General features: G+C 47.1%; 1 protein-coding gene across 1 annotated transcript in view; it reads left to right on the forward strand.

Annotated features, from left to right (window-relative positions):
* LOC141937583 (tetraspanin-36-like) overlaps positions 1-19,278 on the forward strand; it is a 28,843-nt gene extending 9,565 nt beyond the window's left edge. The window contains exons 2-7 of the mRNA XM_074855486.1: positions 12,790-12,981; positions 14,435-14,509; positions 15,449-15,544; positions 16,087-16,239; positions 17,587-17,670; positions 19,175-19,278. Coding sequence (XP_074711587.1) covers positions 12,790-12,981; positions 14,435-14,509; positions 15,449-15,544; positions 16,087-16,239; positions 17,587-17,670; positions 19,175-19,261 — 687 coding nt within the window. The 3' untranslated portion in view covers positions 19,262-19,278. The remainder of the gene's footprint in view (positions 1-12,789; positions 12,982-14,434; positions 14,510-15,448; positions 15,545-16,086; positions 16,240-17,586; positions 17,671-19,174) is intronic.
* The last annotated feature ends 710 nt before the right edge of the window (positions 19,279-19,988 follow it).

The raw sequence follows: 19,988 nt of genomic DNA on the forward strand, positions 1-19,988 counted from the left end.
GGCCCAAGTGCAGGACCTGGCACTTGGCCTTGTTGAAGCTCATCCTGTTAACGTTGGCCACCGATCCAATCTATCCAAGTCTCTCTTTATAGCTTTGTTACTCTACATTATAGCTTTGTTACTCTGAGTTTAACTGACCAGCCTTTTAAAAAGAAAATCCTGTACTGGTCCACATTAACAGACCAAATGATCAAATCAACACTCTGAAATTGGAGGATGCTGGGAGAAACCTTCAAACCCCCCCCCAAACCTCAAAACAACAAACACTGCCTTTTAATTTCATAGCTGGTAGTTTGGCTCTTTTACTGTATTGTGTTTAGGATTGGTGGTAGGAGGAAAGAAGCCAATAAATGCAAACAAACACAAACTTCTGTTCTCGGCCATCATGTAAGGTTAACTTATTAAAACCAAGAAGGGAAGGTGGAAAAGTATCTGTTCTACCTGACTGATAGATGCAAATTTTGTATTTTTTTAGAGCAGTTGTATAAAGGGAAGTTTAAGGGGCCCCTTCTATGGCTGTGACACTGAGAAAGTGTTGGCTATTTCCATGGCCATAAATCTCTCTAGAAGGGCAGGGGCTCCTGGTCATCGGCAAGTTCCCACTGATACCGAGCTGTGTGGTGCGGTGACACGCTGAGGGAAGGGATCCATCCTGAGGGACCTGGACAGGCTGGAGAGGGGTGACGGGCAAACCTCATGGAGTTCAACAAGGCCAAGGGCAAGGTCCTGCCCATGGGTCGGGGCGATCCCCAGCACAAATCCAGGCTGAGCGAGGAGTGGCTGGAGAGCAGCCCCAAGGAGAAGGACTTGGGGGGGTTGGGGGGTGGAAAACTGCCTGTGAGCCAGCAACGTGCGCTGGCAGCCCAGAAAGCCACCCGTGTGCTGGGCTGCACCCAGAGCAGTGTGGGCAGCAGGGCGAGGGGGGGATTCTCCCCCTCTGCTCCGCTCTGGTGAGACCCCCCTGCAGTGCTGGGTCCAGCTCTGGGGGCACCAACAGCAGAAGGACACGGACCTGCTCGAGTGGGGCCAGAGGAGGCCACGAAGATGCTCGGGGGGCTGGAGCACCCCCCTGTGAGGACAGGCTGAGAGAGTTGGGGGGTTCAGCTGGAGAAGAGAAGGCTCCGGGGAGACCTTAGAGCGGCCTCCCAAGACTGAAAGGGGCTCCAGGAAAGGGGTGGGGGGGGACTCTTGATCGGGGGTGTAAGGATGGGACAAGGGTTTTAAGCTGACAGAGGGGAGATTTAGATGAGATGTAAGGAAAAAATTCTTCCCTGTGAGGGTGGTGAGGCCCTGGCACAGGTTGCCCAGAGAAGCTGTGGCTGCCCCCTCCCTGGAAGGGTTCAAGGCCAGGTTGGACGGGGCTTTGGGCAACCTGGGCTAGTGGAAGGTGTCCCTGCCCGGGGCAGAGGGTTGAACTAGATGGCCTTTAAAGGTCCCTTCCAACCCAAACCATTCCATGATATAAAAAATTCCCCTTCTGACAGTGGGACACAAGTTAAAAATCTTGCTGTCCATTTAAAAAAATATATAAAATCTACTATTTTCCAATGGCTGTTCTGTTCTGCGTCAGTGCCACAGCTCAGGCTCCTTAGAGCCATCCAGTCCTGTCCCCTCTTGCTTCATGGGCAAGACTGAATATTGACAGTGCCGTGTGTGTGTTATGTGGCTAGAGTGAGCTCCAGCTTGTTACAAACTTTCCTGCAGCGGAGCATCACTGTGTACCTGCCTCCCTGCCTCAGCCAGCTGGGCTACGTGTGGAAGAGGTGGGTGAAGTCAACTTGGTAAGGAACCCTGCCCGGGTCCTGCCCAAATATCAGCTTAGGAAAACCTGGTTGTTATGGCTTTGCTTTCTTTTCACTCAACCTGTCATGGTTTAAACCCAGCTGGCAGCCAAACCCCATGCAGCCGCTCGCTCACCCTCCCCTGCCTGGGGGATAATTCATAGGGGTAAAGGGAGACTCGTAGGTTGAGATAAAACCAGTTTAATAATTGTCCTAATAACAATAATAGAAAGTACCGAGGGGTAATGCACGATGCGATTGCTCACCACCCGCTGACTGATACTCAGCCCCTTCCTGGCCAGCAATCCCGAAAGACCAAGATCTCAATACCACAATTCTGGAAGCGAGAGAGAACCCCCCCTTCCTGAGCACCCCTCCTCTCTAACCTGAGCATGACGTTACACAATATGGAATATTTTATTGGTTAATTTGGGCCCGGGGTTCTGGCCATGCCCCCTCCCAGCTTCTTGTGCACCCGCACACGGGCAGGACAGGGGGAGTTGGAGAGACCTTTATCTCTCAGCACCAACCATAAACATCAGCGTGTTATCAGCTTCTTCTCATCCCAAATCCCACACTGAATCCAAAACACAGCACTATTCAAGCTACCACAAAAAATTAACTTTATCCCAGACGAAAGCAGGACACTGTTGCTGGAGGATATCAGACCTGCACAACTCTGTTTCAGAGAATCACCACGCCGTTCCTGGATGTACTTCAGGAATTCAGTTTCCGTTCTAAAGTTGTTGCCATACCAGTATCAGCAGAACAGAATGGAACCAGAAGATTCAGCTTGTTGCAATAAAAGCGGATTCTGCGCCTTCTGTCTCTCCTTACGCAGTTGCGTCTTTGCTGAGAGATTCTGTCCCGTGTTCCACCTTGTGCCTGCAAGCTCTGAGGCTCCTCGGGGGCTGATCCTGACGTGGCTACAGCAAATGAGAGACGCGTTTCCCCCGCCAACACCCAGCCGCTTCTCATCTCGTCTACTTTACCTTAAAACACTACCCGATGCAGCTGACAATATCCCCCTCAGGCAGATGGTACAAGGGTGCTTGTACCCCACTCCCCACAGAGTATGCACCTAAATTCACACAGAATCATCTCGGTTGGAAAGGACCTTGAATCTCCTCCAGTCCAACCATGAACCTCACACTGACCGTTCCCAACTCCACCAGATCCCTCAGTGCTGGGTCAGCCTGACTCTTCAACCCCTCCAGGGATGGGGACTCCCCCCCTGCCCTGGGCAGCCCATTCCAACGCCCAACAACCCCTTCTGCAAAGAAATCCTTCCTAAGAGCCAGTCTGACCCTGCCCTGGCGCAGCCTGAGGCCATTCCCTCTTGTCCTGGTGCTTGTTCCTTGGCTCAAGAGACTCATCCCCCCTCTCTGCACCCTCCTTTCAGGGAGTTGTAGAGGGCCATGAGGTCTCCCCTCAGCCTCCTCTTCTCCAAACTAATTTCTCAATTCAAGACAACAATTAACACAGAATTACTGCCTCCCGCTAGAGGAGATATTTCACCACTTAGATCACTGAGCCTGAACAAACAGGCGGCACCGATGACCCAGCGGGCGGGCACTAGGGCGCTCTGTCCTAAGGAATGTTCCCTCGTCCTGCACTACCCCCCCACTGGTACAGAGTCTGCCCTGCGCTTCGTTCCTCTGTGGCCGCTTCCCTCGCGGGATAACGGAACTGCGGGTCAGAGAACTCCGCACTCCGCAGCTGCAGCCGGGCTGCACCTCACACCCGCAGAACAGTCACACACCCACACAAAGGGGCCCTTACACTTATTGCTCACACAACATCAAATGACAAATACTACAAACATCAAAACACCGTTAAGAATATATAAAGCCATTGCTTATGTGGTATGCCCAGAAAATTCCCCCTTCTCTGTTTTTAAATCAAGGCCTTTAGTGTCCTGACCATCAGAAAGGTTTAAAGTTAGTCCTTTTAGAATGGACAAGGGACTCCGCATCCCAGTGTCAGCACCTTCTGTAAAAACTGCCGCTTTTTGTGTTCGGGGGAGGCAGATGGACGATCGCGGAGGGGGGCTCAGGGAGGCCCAGGGCCGCCGCCGCCAACTCCGCGCTTTAAGAGTGTCCGAAACCAACTTCCAAGTGGTCGTGAGCTCACTGGCATGCTGATCCCCCTTGGAAATAGCATCCTACAACTGCTCACCTATTTCAGCCCATTTTGCTGGTTCAAAGTCTGTGAGGGTATCAGCAGGATAGCGGTGGTTTCTGCACCATTTAAGTAACCTTCGTACAGAAGTTTCGTTGTAAGTTATCCCTCGCTTAGAGTATAAGTTATCCCTCTCTTAGAGAGTATACGCAGCAGGAGTCTGACAGTTGCCATCTCCTCCCGTGGCCAGAGTGGGGGAATAGACAAGAGTCCCCTAGGCTGTATTTTAAAACGCTGGAAGAAGATAGGGGGACCTCCAGGTGCAAGTGTGAATAAAAAGACACTAATCAAATATTGCAATCAGTGGGGGGTTATAATAATTTAGTCGATACTGATCAGGTGTGGACCTGGCAGCCTCTGAGTCAGTAACATCATTAGATACCAGGCTATCCTTGATACCAACAGGACTATATGGACCGTTGGGAAATGGAGAAAAGTGCATTATTACTGGGAAGATCATCTACAACCTTACAGGGGTTGTTCGTTTTACTAGAGGTCATAATGCCGATTATGAAGGGGAAATCAGAATTATGGCCTGGACCCCTGTACCCCCGTGTTCAGTAACAAAAGGGTCACAAATTGCTCAGCTTGTTTATTTTACTGCGGCTCCCCCTAATAGTATGCCGAGAAGCTGGGGTGACTCAGGATTTGGATCAGCAGATACTCCTCAAATATTCTGGGCTCAGACAGTGACACAAGGTCGACCTCTGGTAACATGTACCCTGACTAAAGCAGAAGAATCTGTTGAGCTGACAGGCATTTTAGATACTGGTGCGGATGTGACCGTCATATCTGCGAGCAGATTGGCCGTTAGCTCGGGTAACTCGAGTGCTTTTTGGGGTTGGTGGTCGTGCTGTAACGTTTCAAAGCAAAGATCTCATTCATGTAAGGGGCCCAGAAAACCGGGTAGCAAATATTTGTCCATTTATATTGGAAACCCCTATTACATCATGGGGTCGTGACTGTACGGCTGGATGGGGAACTCAAATTGGATCAAATTTGTCTTAATTGCCACCTTAGCACAACCCACCCTGAAACCCACCCTGAAACTAACCTGGAAAACAGAATCACCCGTGTGGGTGGGTCAGTGGCCCTCGCCAGTGGAACAGTTGCACCACCTTAATGATTTAGTTCAGGAACAATTAAGTGCAGGACGTATCGTACCTACCACCAGTCCTTGGAACCCCCTGGTGTTTGTTATTTTAAGGAAAAGTGGGAAACGGTGAATTTTACATGATCTCCGACACATTAATGATGCCATGGAGGGTATGGGTACGTTACAGCCAGGAATGCCCTCCCCAACAATGATTCCCCCAAACTGGCATCTTGTAATAATTGATCTAAAGGATTGGGTTTTTTTCCATACCCTTGCATCCGGATGATGCACCTAAATTTGCCTTTTCTGTTCCCAGTATTAATGTTAGTGAACCTGCAAGACGGTACCACTGGGTTGTTTTACCATAAGGCATAAACAATACTCCCACAATGTGTCAGTGGTTTGTTGCAAAGGCTTTGAGCCCTGTTAGAACGCAGGTCCCCCAGGCTGTTATATATCATTATATGGATGACATCCTCATAGCAGCAGAGACACAGGAGATGATGGAAAAGGCTCTTGCTTTAACCAAAGACTCAGTATCTCAAATGGAGTTACAAACAGCACCTGAAAAGGTACAGAGATCATCACCGTGGCAGTACGTGGGGTGGAGACGGTGGCAGTGATGAGACTGCTTGTGTGCTGAAGACCTGTGCTGAATCTGATTTTGCGTGCATCAGCGGTCAGCGTGATGGCAGTGATGAGAGTGTGCCTAACAGATGGCAGTGTGATGGAGATGCAATGCAGCTCAGGTGAATGCATCCACAGAAAGTGGTGCTGTGATGGACATCCTGACTGCAAGGATGGAAGTGATGAAGTGATGAAGTCAACTGCCCTTCTCGGATTTGCAGACCAGACCAGTTCAGATGGGAACTGCATCCATGGGAGTAGGCAGTGTAATGGTGTGAGAGACTGTCTGGATGGCTCTGATGAAGCAACTTCTAATAGTGCTATTCAGTGCTCTGGACCTGGCAAATTTAAGTGCAGAAGTGGACAATGTACAGATGTCAATAAAGTGTGTAACCAGCAGAGACTGCAAGGACTGGAGTGATGAGCCCCTCAAGGAGTTATCTTCTTTATGTTGTAATTATTTTATGTATATTGTGTTTTCTGAATTTTGTCTATGATACTGTGTTTTTTGAAGTTTGTCTAAGCCTTGATTGATAAAGCTTTGCAGGTGCAGCTGTAAAACAAAGAAGGGGGAGATGTGGGAGGCATCGGCCTGCACGGCCTCTGAATCAACAGCCAGGCTTTGATGAGAAACAGGCCTTGGGAGAAAGATAAGAAACTGCTGAGTTGTGCCAAGGTGGCAGGGAAAAACAACGGCCAGCTGCAACACTGAGCTGTGGGAAAGTACTGAACTGTGAGAAGTTACCACTGCGTGAACAAGAAGGTGATTGGTCTGCACAGCGTGTGTTAGAGTGGTCTGATGCTGGTAGGAGAAAAGGTAGATAGCTGTTTAATTGCTGACTTGCTAATTATGAAGTAAGAGCTTTGGTGAGACCGTAAGTATGTACTATTGGAAAAATAAATGGCTTTGCTTGTTGTAACTCCCATAGAGTTGTGCAAGTCCGATATCCCCCCGCAACAGGACACAACCCCAACAATTTGTTTATTGTTCACACTCAAACAATTTAAGATCGCTGCTGTCTGTCAGGGGCAATGCTTAGGTCCTTGAATGATGCAAGTTGTTGTGGGTGAGACAGCAGAGACGGTCACAGCTTTGTCACTCAGCTTCAAAAAGGGGCTTTTTTGGCAAAATTTCCATTTGCCTCATCTCTTCAGCTTGTCTTATGGGAATCGTCAGCGGTGTAAAGAATTACCAGCAGTGTTTCCTGGAGCCCCGGTGAGTCAGCCGGGGATGTTTGGGGAGGAAGGGGTAAGGTTAGGATGTTCTGCTTGCTGGAGGTGCAGCGCTTGCTGGCAGAACACAACAACGTGCAGGCAGCCATGCAGCCCCAGGGACTGGGGGAACTGGTTCTCCCGTAGCGGCCTTGCATCACTCCTTGGCTGCCAGCTGCATTGGGCCAAGCTTCTCCATGCATCTCGTGATCCTATTCTGCATTGAATTTTTCTGAAAGAAAACTTCCAAGCAGGAGAATAAAAAAATTGTGAAGAACAATAACAATTTCTAGGGTGAATTTCTTGGAATAATCTTGGCAACCTTGTATATACTATTAGGTATGTTTTGAAAATGTGTTTGACTAATCATGAAGAAGGAATTACTTGATCTCTTCCTCCCCAAAATTAATTGCTTAAACTAGCCTTTGTATTTGTGAAAGGATGCTTTTTTTTGCGACCCACCAGAAACCTGTTTAATCAGGTTACTTTACACTTTTGACTTAAGGTCTATCTTCAGCAGCGCAAAGGACAGTCCTTGTACTTCTCCTCTAGGGAAGTTTCATCGTAGATCTAGGAATGGGCTGAAGGTTTTGCAATGTCAGGGGGAAAACCCCTCCACCAGATTTTGAACTTGCGTTCAGCACTGGGAAGGCTTCAGGGGAGAGCTCAGATTGATGTTGAGAAATATTTTTCATCTTTGCTTTTGAAGTTTGGCTCTGGGACTCATCTGCAAAAATAAGATGGGGAACAGATCGTTAACTGAAATGCCTTCCACTCCTGAATGGCCCTGCTCTTCAGGCTTCAAAATCTTCACTTTGAATTAAAAACCATGGGGGAAGCTGTGGCTGTATCTCAGTTTGTGGGGAGAAATGTGAAATTTCTTTAAGCCAGTTCTTAACCCAAACTCTTTTATTTTTACTTCATTACACTTCCTTTTTCTGCTTGAAAGCAGAAGTTCGGAAATTATAATAGAACACAGCCAGCAAGAGGTCTGTCTCTGACCAGAACTAGGACAATCCTGAATATCACAATAAAATCTACTGTGAAAGTGCCGGTCTGTATTTGCATAAAGTTTGGGCAAGAATCTCCTTGAAGTAAACACTGGACCCTCCAATGTTGGCTTATTGTCGTGGAGTTTTGCTAGTCCTGGCTTTATAGGACTTCTGTGAATTGGCTTCACAATGTGGTTTCGTATTTGTGGTAACCCTTTCCTAGCAACAAGGTTTTTCTTAGTTCTCCGCAGCTGGTTCATCTTTAGCATTTTCTTGTGTTCTTCCCTTGCGTTGTGCATTGAGCATGCTGAAAACAGGTAAAAAACCGGGCGCAGAGAGGAGGGATGAATCACAGAATCCTTCAGGTTGGAAAAGACCCTTGGGATCATCGAGTCCAACCCTCAGCCCGACTCTACAAAGTTCTCCCCTACACCACATCCCCCCACAGCTCATCCAAACGACCCTTAAACACACCCAGGGATGGGGACTCCACCCCCTCCCTGGGCAGCCTATTCCACTCTCTGACCACTCTTTCTGAGAAAATTTTTTTCCTCATGTCCAGCCTAAACCTCCCCTGTTGCAGTTTAAAGCTATTCCCTCTTGTTCTGTCACTAATCACCTGTGAGAAGAGACCAGCACCAACCTCTCTACAATGTCCTTTCAGGGAGCTGTAGAGAGTGATGAGGTCTCCCCTCAGCCTTCTCCTCCTCACACTGAACAGTCCCAGCTCCTTCAATGGCTCCTCACAGGATTTATTCTCCAGGCCCTTCCCCAGCCTCGTTGCCCTCCTCTGCACTCGCTCCAGCCCCTCGAGATCTCTCTCGTATTGAGGTGCCCAAAACTGGACACAACACTCCAGGTGTGGCCTCACCAGTGCAGAGCACAGGGGGACTATGAAGAACGTGTCTGTTGTCTTAATTGCTTGCAGAAGTATAATAGAAATATTGGAGGATTCTTTTGTGTAAAACATGCTGTAGGAAGATTAAATTATGAAGCAGACTGCCTTTAGACTGTCTTTAGAAGTACAGAACTACTTGCAAGTGTTGGGACTAGAGTTACACAAAAGAGCAGGGCTTTACGTTCTCTGAAGATGGCAAATGATTAATTTTGCACTTTGCGCATTAACTTTTACACATTAACGAAGTCACCAGGCTGTTCTGTTGTGCATGTTTTGACATGACATTGCTGCTGAATACGGATGACTGATTTACATGCCAAAACCATGGTTTATGGCTTTTTGTACTCCGGTTATTCCTCTTATCATGAACCTTTCTGAGGGTCTTGCAGTCCTTCTGGTTTTCTCCTGAGGCTGTGGGCCCTCGGCGGTGGATGACAACTGTGGTGGGACATCCCAACCTGGGTGCTGAGTTGTAACCAAAGGCTGATGGACTCAGGAAAAACATTCTCTTTAGTGGCTGCGCCCAGATGCGAGTGTGTGCAGGAGGCTTCGTGCTGCTGGTAGCCAGCTCTGCCTTTGGTTTGAGGTGACTACCTGGCAGTGCTTTCTCTAGCCTGGAATTTTTAAAGCCGTAACTCAGCTCTGCGTTAGGTTTGTGGTGGTGGCGGCAGCAGAGAGACCAAGGATGAGGTGATTTTTGGGGTACAAGCGTGATAGCTGGGAGCACCACCGTGTTGTGTCTGTATTCAGGGTGGAGGTTTATCACTTGGTACATGGTCACCTGCCTGAAATTTCCCCAAAAACCTGAGAAACCAGAATACTGTTACTTTCCAGCCATACCCATGTTTACCAAGGCTTTGAAATCCAGCAACAAATGCAGTCAGGGGTTACAGCCAGGATGGGATGACTGTGACCGTAACTGTGGCATTATTTATGTAGTTTTTGTCATGCAAATGTAGGGAGAAGTTTTTAAGTCAACCCAGAGCATCACACTTTTCCTGCTCTGGTCACTTGGTTGTTTTCCACCAAGGGAGCAGGGGCCAAACTGAACCCTTTTGGGAACTGTATGAGCTGGTTTCTGAGCTGGGGCTGGCCCAGCTGAGCAGAGCATTTCTGGGGTTAATAAAAGTCCCTGCATCCTGTCTTGAATCTGCGTTGTTTTCACTGGGTTTGGGGCCTTGATAGTCCTAGAAAATATTTGAAATAAAGGATATATTGGGCAAATCCCATCATGGCCTTTTCTCCACGATGATGGAGTTAGCCCAGGAGTGTTGTTGCCTTCTCCGTGTCTGCCCTTGCCCAGATGATGCTGCTCCAGAAGGAAGAAATAGGTGGACAGTTGCACGTGCATCCAGCTCTCCCGGTCAGAATTATGGGATGCGCTTTTTGAGTCATACGCCTCACTTTTTTTATGCAATTGAAGGCAAGGCAGGATGGAGGTGCAGTGTCCCCAGCCCCACCTTTAGTGCTGCTGCCACTCCAGGGACTTTTTCTGTCCCACTTTCAGTACAAGAACATAGTGTTGGAGGAGGAAGAGGTGAGGTTGCTCACGGTGATGAAATGAGAAGGCAATGGTGCCCTTTGAGCTGACGTGGGCTCATCCTTTCCCTGCATCCCTAAAAAGGGGTGGGAGGAAGAAAACCTGGTCGCTGTACGCCTGCAGACAGAGAATTGGGAAAGAGATTTTTTCCTCAATGAGAGGAGAAGTTAAAGGAAGTTTTAGGAACTGCTTTAATCATTAGCACCACCTGAATACCCAATGCATGTGGAGAGGAAATAAAATCTCTTGAGAACTGCTGATGATATTCCTTTTCCTGACATCTCGCTGTGTATCTGAGCCCCAACACAGCAAGATCTTGCATGACATGTGCTAAATCACAGAATCCTTCAGGTTGGAAAAGACCCTTGGGATCATCGAGTCCAACCCTCAGCCCGACTCTACAAAGTTCTCCCCTACACCACATCCCCCAACAGCTCATCCAAACGACCCTTAAACACACCCAGGGATGGGGACTCCACCCCCTCCCTGGGCAAAGGATGTCTCTAAGGGTTAGTTTGATTCTGGTCTCATTCCTTGGAGCATCTGATCCCAGTAATTTTGAGGTAGAGGCAGTGTCCAGGAATGCGTGGGATGAGAGCTGTCTGAAATGAAGGATGTGCCCTGCACTTGGAGGTAATTGAAGGGCAGGCACCAGACCTGGCTGGAGGGGAAGGAGCTGAACAACTTAAAGGAATTAGTAAGTCCTAGCTTCAGTACGAGGAGGGTTTGATTTAATTAAAACCTACAGCACCGAGGGAAGTAATGAACTGCTCGTAAGCTGCATGATGAAATTCAGCTGTGGCCTATTGAAAACAAACACGCTGGTTTCCCTCAAGTTTCCAGAACGTGAGTACGGACAGTGATGCAGGATTATAGAGGGTGGATGAACTGTTGTAATCCTTGAGAGAATTTTTTTTATGCCATGCATGAAGTATTATGCCAAGGCTGAGTCTTCTGATGTTGTTTTCAGGGCTCTACGCAGTTCTGCGGATGAAAGCCTTCGGTCTCTAGGGCTGCTAGTTGGGCAGCTGTCACTGCTCCATCAGCAAAATATCCTTTTGGAGGAAAGTCTTATTTTAGAGGAAATCTGTTTCCTCCAGGAAAAGGAGGGACTGTGTTTTGCTCAGTTTAAGAACATCTGTGCCTGTCTTAGTGCTTAATGCTCTTGTAAGAGTGGAAATGGTGAGTTTTTTCTCAAAAAAAAAAAAAAAAAAACCAACCCAAACCCAACAACCCACCTCTCTGGTGATCATCTTAAAAGTCGATTCTTCCAAATGCAGTGTTGGGTGGGATGTAGGTGATCTTGGGTGGGAAGTGTGAGCTTGACCTCCTGCAGAGAGACTGGTTGATGCACGTCAATAGGCTTCAGTGTTTCAGCTCGGCTGAAGTGGTGCTTCGTTTGTAGAGGAGAGTGAAGTGCTAGGGCTTGGACAACAGGCCCAAGCCAGAGCTGACCTATAGATTAATCCTGTATATTTTATAACTGATAACCACTGTGCTAGTAGGCATTGTGCTGGGTTATAACAAACCACCTATGCTGATGTAAAAAGTGCTGAAGTGTTGATGTGTTGAAGCTTGAACAACAGGCCCCGAGCCGCAGCTGCTAACTTAGTATGTGATCATTAATGAAGTGTGTACGCTCGCTAGTGAAAGATGCAGCTTGGACAGAATATAATCAGCAGTGAGGATGAAATGCTGAGAGAATGTATCCAACCTCCCTTGTTCAGCCTTGTTCAAGGCTGAGAACCCAAGTGTTGGCCTTGTTAGACACTCCCTTGGTTCTCCCTGCCGAGCCCTGGCCAGGCTTTGGGTGGAATCCAACAGGAGGATGAAACCAGATGTTTCTGCTCAAGGAAAAGTGCCAGTTATTCTGACTTGCTGATTTTTGGTACATAAAGCTGGACCCGCTCACAGCTTTGGGTCCCTCACCTACGGGTGGACGCACCGCGTAGGATTTCCCACTTGCTGGGAAAGGCTCAACAAATCCTCGCTGCAGCCGGGGCTGCCCAGCGACTGCGGGTCTGGATGTTGGTAACGTATGCAAGGGGTGATGGATCTTTATTAATTGCTGTTCTCTCTCTCATGTAGTAATGAGTTGATGCATTACCCTGTATTTTCCTATTTGTTTGCTTTAAGTGCATTATTCTGTCTTTTCTTACTGCATGTTTCCTGTATTACTCTGTTGTTATCAGCAGTAAAATACACCTACTCTTGTCACTCTGCTGTCCAAGTTTAATTGCTATCCTTAATCAGCAAAACAGAGAGATTCACAGGAATTTAATTCTCTATTCTCTGTGTTAAAGGTTAAATGGGTAGCTAGGATCAGATGCAGCATTTTCTTCTTTTAGATCTTTGCATACTGTAGTCATTACTTCTAAAGTTGAAATTGCACTGTTACAAAAAGGTCCATGTCAACTTTCCTGGGTAGATGCTTCATAAATAACTGCTTTATTGCATTTCAGGCAGCAGCAGCAGGTCTCAGCTATGTCGGGGCCTATGTCATTAACACCTACAAGAGCTACGACAACTTTCTGCAGGACAAGTACGCTCTGTTGCCAGCCGTAATCATTATGTGCATTGCTGTGGTGATGTTCATCATTGGGTTGATCGGCTGCTGTGCCACCTGCCGGGAGTCTCGAGTTGGTCTAGGTCTGGTGAGTGTTGCACATTCTTGTATGTCCTCTTCTTCATCCTGTTGCGTGGTATGGGAGGTGCTAGGCAGGACCTTCTTGGGATGCACAGAACAGAAATTCAAAGATTATTCTGAAATATATGGCTGAAGCACTGCTCCTTTGTAGGAGTTATCTACGCTGTGACGCACTGAGTGGTGGCGAGTGAGGTGCAGGCTAAATTATTAGTCGTGCTGCCTTGTACAGACAAATGTCCACAGTTTCGTGGCTCTGCCGCAGCTTGCTGGAAATGAGTGTGGAGAGTAGCAAGCTTTGAGAAGCATGGTGGTGGTGAGCAAGCAGAAGGAGATGTGATGTTGGGATACAGATCTTTTGCCCCTCACTATAAAAAGGCCATTGAATGACTCGAGCGTGTCCAGAGAAGGGCAACGGAGCTGGTGCAGGGTCTGGAGCACAGGTGTGATGGGGAGCGGCTGAGGGAACTGGGGGGGTTTAGTGTGGAGAAGAGGAGGCTGAGGGGAGACCTCATGGCCCTCTCCAACTCCCTGAAAGGAGGGTGCAGAGAGGGGGGATGAGTCTCTTGAGCCAAGGAACCAGCGGCAGGACAAGAGGGAATGGCCTCAAGCTGTGCCAGGGCAGGGTCAGACTGGCTCTTAGGAAGGATTTCTTTGCAGAAGGGGTTGTTGGGCGTTGGAATGGGCTGCCCAGGGCAGGGGGGGAGTCCCCATCCCTGGAGGGGTTGAAGAGTCGGGTTGACCCAGCGCTGAGGGATCTGGTGGAGTTGGGAACTGTCAGTGTGAGGTTCATGGTTGGACTGGATAAATCTTCAAGGTCTTTTCCAATCTAGATGATTCTGTGAATTTCCAACAGATATCTGTTTTTTCTGCTGAATTTAATGCTCTGAATCCTGAAAGTATGCCTCAACTTCTAGAATGAATTTTTAAAAAGCCAGAAAGGTTCGTGTTGAGTAACTTTGGGCCCCCAACTCATTCCTTGAAGGTGATGTGAGCTCACCAAGCAGTGCCCAGCGTACCTAACACAGCTGCTCATTTATCTGGGCAGTCTCCTGTTCATCAGCTGCCTTGTAAAGTGTTTCACCAAAATCACAGAATCATCTCGGTTGGAAAAGACCTTGAAGATCCTCCAGTCCAACCATGAACCTCACACTGACCGTTAAAGGCTCTTTACACAGATTTACAGTGTTTCATAGGCTCTTCACAGGGATCGTGTCGTGGTGGTGTTCAGGAGACTGCCTGCATTGGGCACAGATCCTGTGCAGCCACAGTTGTAGTCCCAGCCACAGTACACATTACGCACAGTAATCTCCTATTCTAAATTATTTTGGGGAAATTATTTTGATTGAGAGGCAACAACAGGTAACAATAACTTACCACTATAAATAAACGTGATGGGTAATGTGCAGTTGAATTCAAATGCTGTGGAATTCTTCCTTACAGTCTCTCTTTTTTAATTTCAGTTCTTGGCCATTATCCTGGTTATCTTTATTGCAGAAGTATCCGCTTTTGTCCTGGGATTTGTTTACAGGGAAAAGGTAAGCAAAGAATTAGCATCTCTTGTACTAACCGAAAAGTCCCCTCACTCCAAAAAGGCCATTGAATGAGTCAAGTGTGTCCAGAGAAGGGCAACGGAGCTGGTGCAGGGTCTGGAGCACAGGTGTGATGGGGAGCGGCTGAGGGAACTGGGGGGGTTTAGTGTGGAGAAGAGGAGGCTGAGGGGAGACCTCATGGCCCTCTCCAACTCCCTGAAAGGAGGGTGCAGAGAGGGGGGATGAGTCTCTTGAGCCAAGTAATAAGTCATAGGACAAGAGGGAACTGCCTCTTAGGAAGGATTTCTTTGCAGAAGGGGTTGTTGGGCGTTGGAATGGGCTGCCCAGGGCAGGGGGGGAGTCCCCATCCCTGGAGGGGTTGAAGAGTCGGGTTGACCCAGCGCTGAGGGATCTGGTGGAGTTGGGAACGGTCAGTGTGAGGTTAATGGCTGGACTGGAGGAGCTTCAAGGACTTTTCCAACCCAGACGATTCTGTGATTCTGTAAAGAATAGATCTTGCACTGTTAGAGCATTCCAACATATTCAGCTTTTTGCACTTCATCCCATATCCTGCAGTGTGCAGGGCAGGTGTGATTGGGGATGCCACCATCTGGTATGTGGGTCAGTCTTTTTTAGGAACATGGTGCATACATAAAGTACCTGGCAGAAATTGCACCAGTCTCCTGAGTTGGATTAAACAGCTGTTGATGGTCACAAAGGAAGGCTCTTCTGTTAGGGGAGGGAAGTTTCTATCCAGGAATGTGATTCTCGTGAAGTGCTACCTGCATTTTGTCTGAAACATTGCTTGGGCTTTTTGTTGTTTGTTTTTTGTTAGGGTTTTTTTTTTCATTACTTTGTTGGGATACAGATCTTTTGCAGTTTCCACTAGATAAAATTCTGAGCTTTCTTGTTGAAACAATACTGATTTTTTTCCCCTCTGAATAGGTAAAAACTGACGTGCAAGGCACAATGCACTCAGTCTTTGAGAAATATGATGGGAAAAATCCAGAGTCTAGTGTTGTGGATTACTTGCAAGAACAGGTAAGAAAATATTTAAATTGCTCTGAGAATTATTTAGAAAGGAACAGTTGGGTCCTAACCAAAGAATTTGGCGGGGGGGAGAGGGTCAGTATGGTCGTACCCTGCAACTCAGGTCTGCAGCAGTGTTTAGCATCTGATTCTCCAAGGCAATGAGGGCGCAGAGTTGGCCTTTTCAGGCTTCTGGTGTGAAGTTCATGTAAATGAATGACCTTGTTGACACGAGTGGCCTTTAGGTCAGACCAAATGAGTATGTATGAGTAACTGCTGCTGAGGATCCTGTACCATAAAATAGAAAGATGACAGAAGACCCTATCCTGCAACCTGCCACTTGAATATCAGAGCTTTCACAAAGAATAAACCAATAAGGAGGAAATAATGAATGAAGGGAGGTTGATCTACTGCTGTTTTCCTGAAATACTGCTACTTGTAAAGCTGTACTGTGGGCAGCTCTTGCCCAGTCGGCCTAAGAGAGCTTTAACTCGACATTAGCGTTCACATTCATATATATTCATATATCCCTGTGACTGTCCTGTGTTTCGCAGCTTCATTGTTGTGGGGTAAAGAACTACAGTGACTGGACAACCACACAGTGGTTTAACTCCACCGGTAACAACAGCGTCCCTCTGAGCTGCTGCAGGCAAGATGTGAAGAACTGCACGGGGTGGCTGGATCAGCCACAGGAGCTCAATACGCAGGTGAGGTTAAAGAGCACAGTTTCACAGCTGTCCCATGACCATTCTCAGCCAGAAAGCACTTCAGGCAGGGTTTAAGGATAACTTTGTCCAATTCTTTTCAGCAATTTGTCCCCCAAGCCTTTTTCTCCCCATGGTTTTCCTCTAGCTAACTTCCTTCTCGTATCATTCTATAAAAGCTCCTAAATGACAGAATCACAGAATCATGGAGGTTGGAAAAGCCCTTGAAGATCCTCCAGTCCAGCCATTAACCTCACACTGACCGTTCCCAACTCCACCACATCCCTCAGCGCTGGGTCAACCCGACTCTTCAACCCCTCCAGGGATGGGGACTCCCCCCTGCCCTGGGCAGCCCATTCCAACGCCCAACAACCCCTTCTGCAAAGAAATCCTTCCTAAGAGCCAGTCTGACCCTGCCCTGGCGCAGCTTGAGGCCATTCCCTCTTGTTCTGGTGCTTGTTCCTTGGGTCAAGGGACTCCTCCCCCCTCTCTGCACCCTCCTTTCAGGGAGTTGGAGAGGGCCATGAGGTCTCCCCTCAGCCTCCTCTTCTCCACACTAAACCCCCCCAGTTCCCTCAGCCGCTCCCCATCACACCTGTGCTCCAGACCCTGCACCAGCTCTGTTGCCCTTCTCTGGACACGCTCGACTCATTCAATGGCCTTTTTGGAGTGAGGGGCCCAAAACTGAACCCACTCATCGAGGGGCGGCCTCACCAGTGCCAAGTCCAGGTGTAAGATCCCTTCCCTGTCCCTGCTGGCCACGCTATTTCTGATACAAGCCAGGATGCCACTGGCCTTCTTGGACACCTGGCCACCTGACGAAGGAGGGGCACCAGTCTGGATGTTTGGTCTTGTCTGTCTGCTGGGAACTCCTCCATTTTGTGTTGCTACAGAAGCAACATGTGAAAGCCTGAACGTAGCTATGGGCTCATAGTTGTTCAAACTGGTCTGGAGAAGGGGAGGAGACTCTTTTAGGACTGACCATGCTGAACCTGGAGAATTGTATACATTGAGGCATGAGGCACAAGCCCATAAATTGACTTTTAAAGATACCATTGCTGGTCTTCCTGGCTTGGAGGTTTATGCACTTCTTTAAGTGACCTGAGCTAGAGGAGATTGAGAAGCAGAAAATGTCAGTGAATTGCAGTTTGTCAGTGCCTCTCCTCAAGAAGGAGGAGGACGACAAGCCATCAGGTCTGGAAGACAAGAACGGAAGCCTTCAGGTCTGCAGTTGTTGGTTAGACAGGCTTGACAAGGTCCTGCTTCCTTTGAAGGGTTGGGGAGAAAAAAGTTAAAGAGTCCAGCTGAATTAATGTCTTTTAACTTGTTTTCACCTCTCTTTCATGGCAGGGCTGTGCAGAGGAGCTGGAGTCTGGGCTGCAGAGCGTTATCAGCTACGCCATGCTTGTAATCCTGGGGTTTGCCATTGTAAAGGTGAATGTTTCTACCTCTTCCCTCATAGAAAATAATACTGTTTGCCCTTGGATCCTGGGGCTTTTTTTTCTACCATGTCCTATTAGCCTACAGCCTTTTTCTGGCTCTGAAGTAGACCCAGTCCTGTGTTCCTCACTTGTTTTCTTCCAACTGTCTCCATTTTGTCTGCCTGCCGATAAGGGGAGGGATCCCAAAAGCGAGGAGGGGATTTGGGGTGGCAAGTCAATGGAGAATCCATCTTGGTCATTTGGTAGGAAGTACAAAAAGCTCGGTGTGCTAAAAGGCCTTTAGAATTCTTTATTAAAACAACCAGCTTTTCTATATTTAACTGGGGTTTTCAAAATCCCTTATCAAACTTTGGTTTTAGATATAATCTGATGAATAATTTAATGGTTGGACTTGATGATCTTCAAGGTCTTTTCCAACCTAGATGATTCTGTGATTCTGTGAATAGTCCTGTGCTTGGAGACCTGGAATCAAAATGGACTAGAAATATGACTAGGAATGAAACCAGTGGGGCTATTTATAGACTTCAAAGATTGAATTAAATTAAATGTGAAAACAGATTGTCTTGTTGGGTGAAAACTAGATTTGAAAACCCTGGTGGAAAACTCCTTGCAATTGGCGCATCCAAGAAATGCCTACGCAGCTTTGTGAAGATTTGACCCATAGATTTTACCCTGGTGGTCTGTCATTGTTCCCTGTACCTGTTCTCCAAGATTAGTAACCTTTGCCTTATTGACAAAGATTTGAACTATTTAATAACAGCAAAGTGTTTTTTCTTCGTCTATCTGCTGTCTACAAAAGAGTGGCTGTAAGTTGAGCCAGTGCAGAACACTTAAGAGTTTAATACCCGACTCCTGGACTCAATGCAGAAGCAAAAGTCTGTCCAGATGTCATCTCAGGACTAGGGCTTGACTTAGTTAAACTTTCTTTATTTTGGGCCTAGCAGGGAGAGGATTGTTTACAGCATTTGATCTCATGAGCTTTAGTTGCTCCGCAACGTCGTTTCCACCATTTCCTTTCCCTCTATAAAAGTGATGAGTTCTACACTCCCATTACACGTCCCATTAATATTTGTGATGAATCCCCCCATCAGGATCTCTCTCCTGTGATCATCTCTAAAGATTGCCTTAGCGTATTCTGCACTATCTTTATTTGCATATTTTATAGCTTAAATATTTTACAAAACTCGTTTTAAGTCCAGAATAATCCCATGCTTTCACTGGACTTTTTCCCACAGCAAGATAACAAGGAATTAATGTGGATCTGTAAATTAATGGGAGAAATCAGGGAGGAAAAAGCTGAGCTACAACTATTATTGGAAGTTGAGATGCAAAAAAAAAAAAAAAAATCACTTCCTGTAGATGTATTTTCTAGGTGTTTTTTAATGTGAAATGAATTCTATGATGAGGGAGTCTAATTAACATATAGGTGTTGAGTCTGATGACTGAAACAAAATGCAGCAAAACTAAATCTCTTGTGCACTCTCTCTCTTTTTCAGTTCTTTGGCATGCTGAGCGTCTGCGTGCTTACTTGCAAGAGAGAAGACAGCGGATATCAGCCTCTTTACTCAGGGGTGTTTGCTTAATAAAAACGCAAAGATCACCTTTTTTTTAGCTTCCCAATGATAAAATAGACTTGTAAAGGTGAACGCTAAAGGACAATTCATGACCTTCCTGCTAAATATTTTATTTTATGTACGTGGAACAGAAAGAACATTGTGTATTCGCTTGGGAAAGTTTCTCACGGGTGACGTCAAATGGCAGTTTCAATATTCAGTGCCCTACAATCACGTGCCCTGATCTTGCACACCACAGCTTTCTGTCAGCTTATTGTAGATTTGGATTTGTGACTTTTGATAGCACCAGATGGTGTCATAGACTCGCAGAAAGAATCTTTCTACTGCAGTTCTTTCCTCTACCCTTAAAACATGCAGAAGAAACGTTATTTGTAATCACTAAACTGATCGAGACCACAGGAGGGGTTTCAGCTCTCTGCACAAATATCACATGCTTCCCATGGCGTGGTTAAACAGCAAAAGAAACTTTTGAATGCCAGGTTCAAGTATTCTTCATAAGCACGGGGAGTTAGAATACGTTTTCTTCATATCCAATGGTGTTTATATCTATTTTTTTCTTCTCCTTCTTGTGGTCATATGTTGTAATTCAGTTTACTGCAGAGTTTCTTAGTGCAAGACAACCCCGTATTTAAAGCCTACAGCAGACTTTTGAGTTGGTTTTTTTGAGCAGCTAGTAAATGTGAACAATCCCAGGTTAGGAGGGGATGTGTGATTTGAGTTTTTGTGCTCAGGACAC

Source organism: Strix uralensis, chromosome Z (assembly GCF_047716275.1).
Source record: "Strix uralensis isolate ZFMK-TIS-50842 chromosome Z, bStrUra1, whole genome shotgun sequence".
Taxonomy (NCBI): domain Eukaryota; kingdom Metazoa; phylum Chordata; class Aves; order Strigiformes; family Strigidae; genus Strix; species Strix uralensis.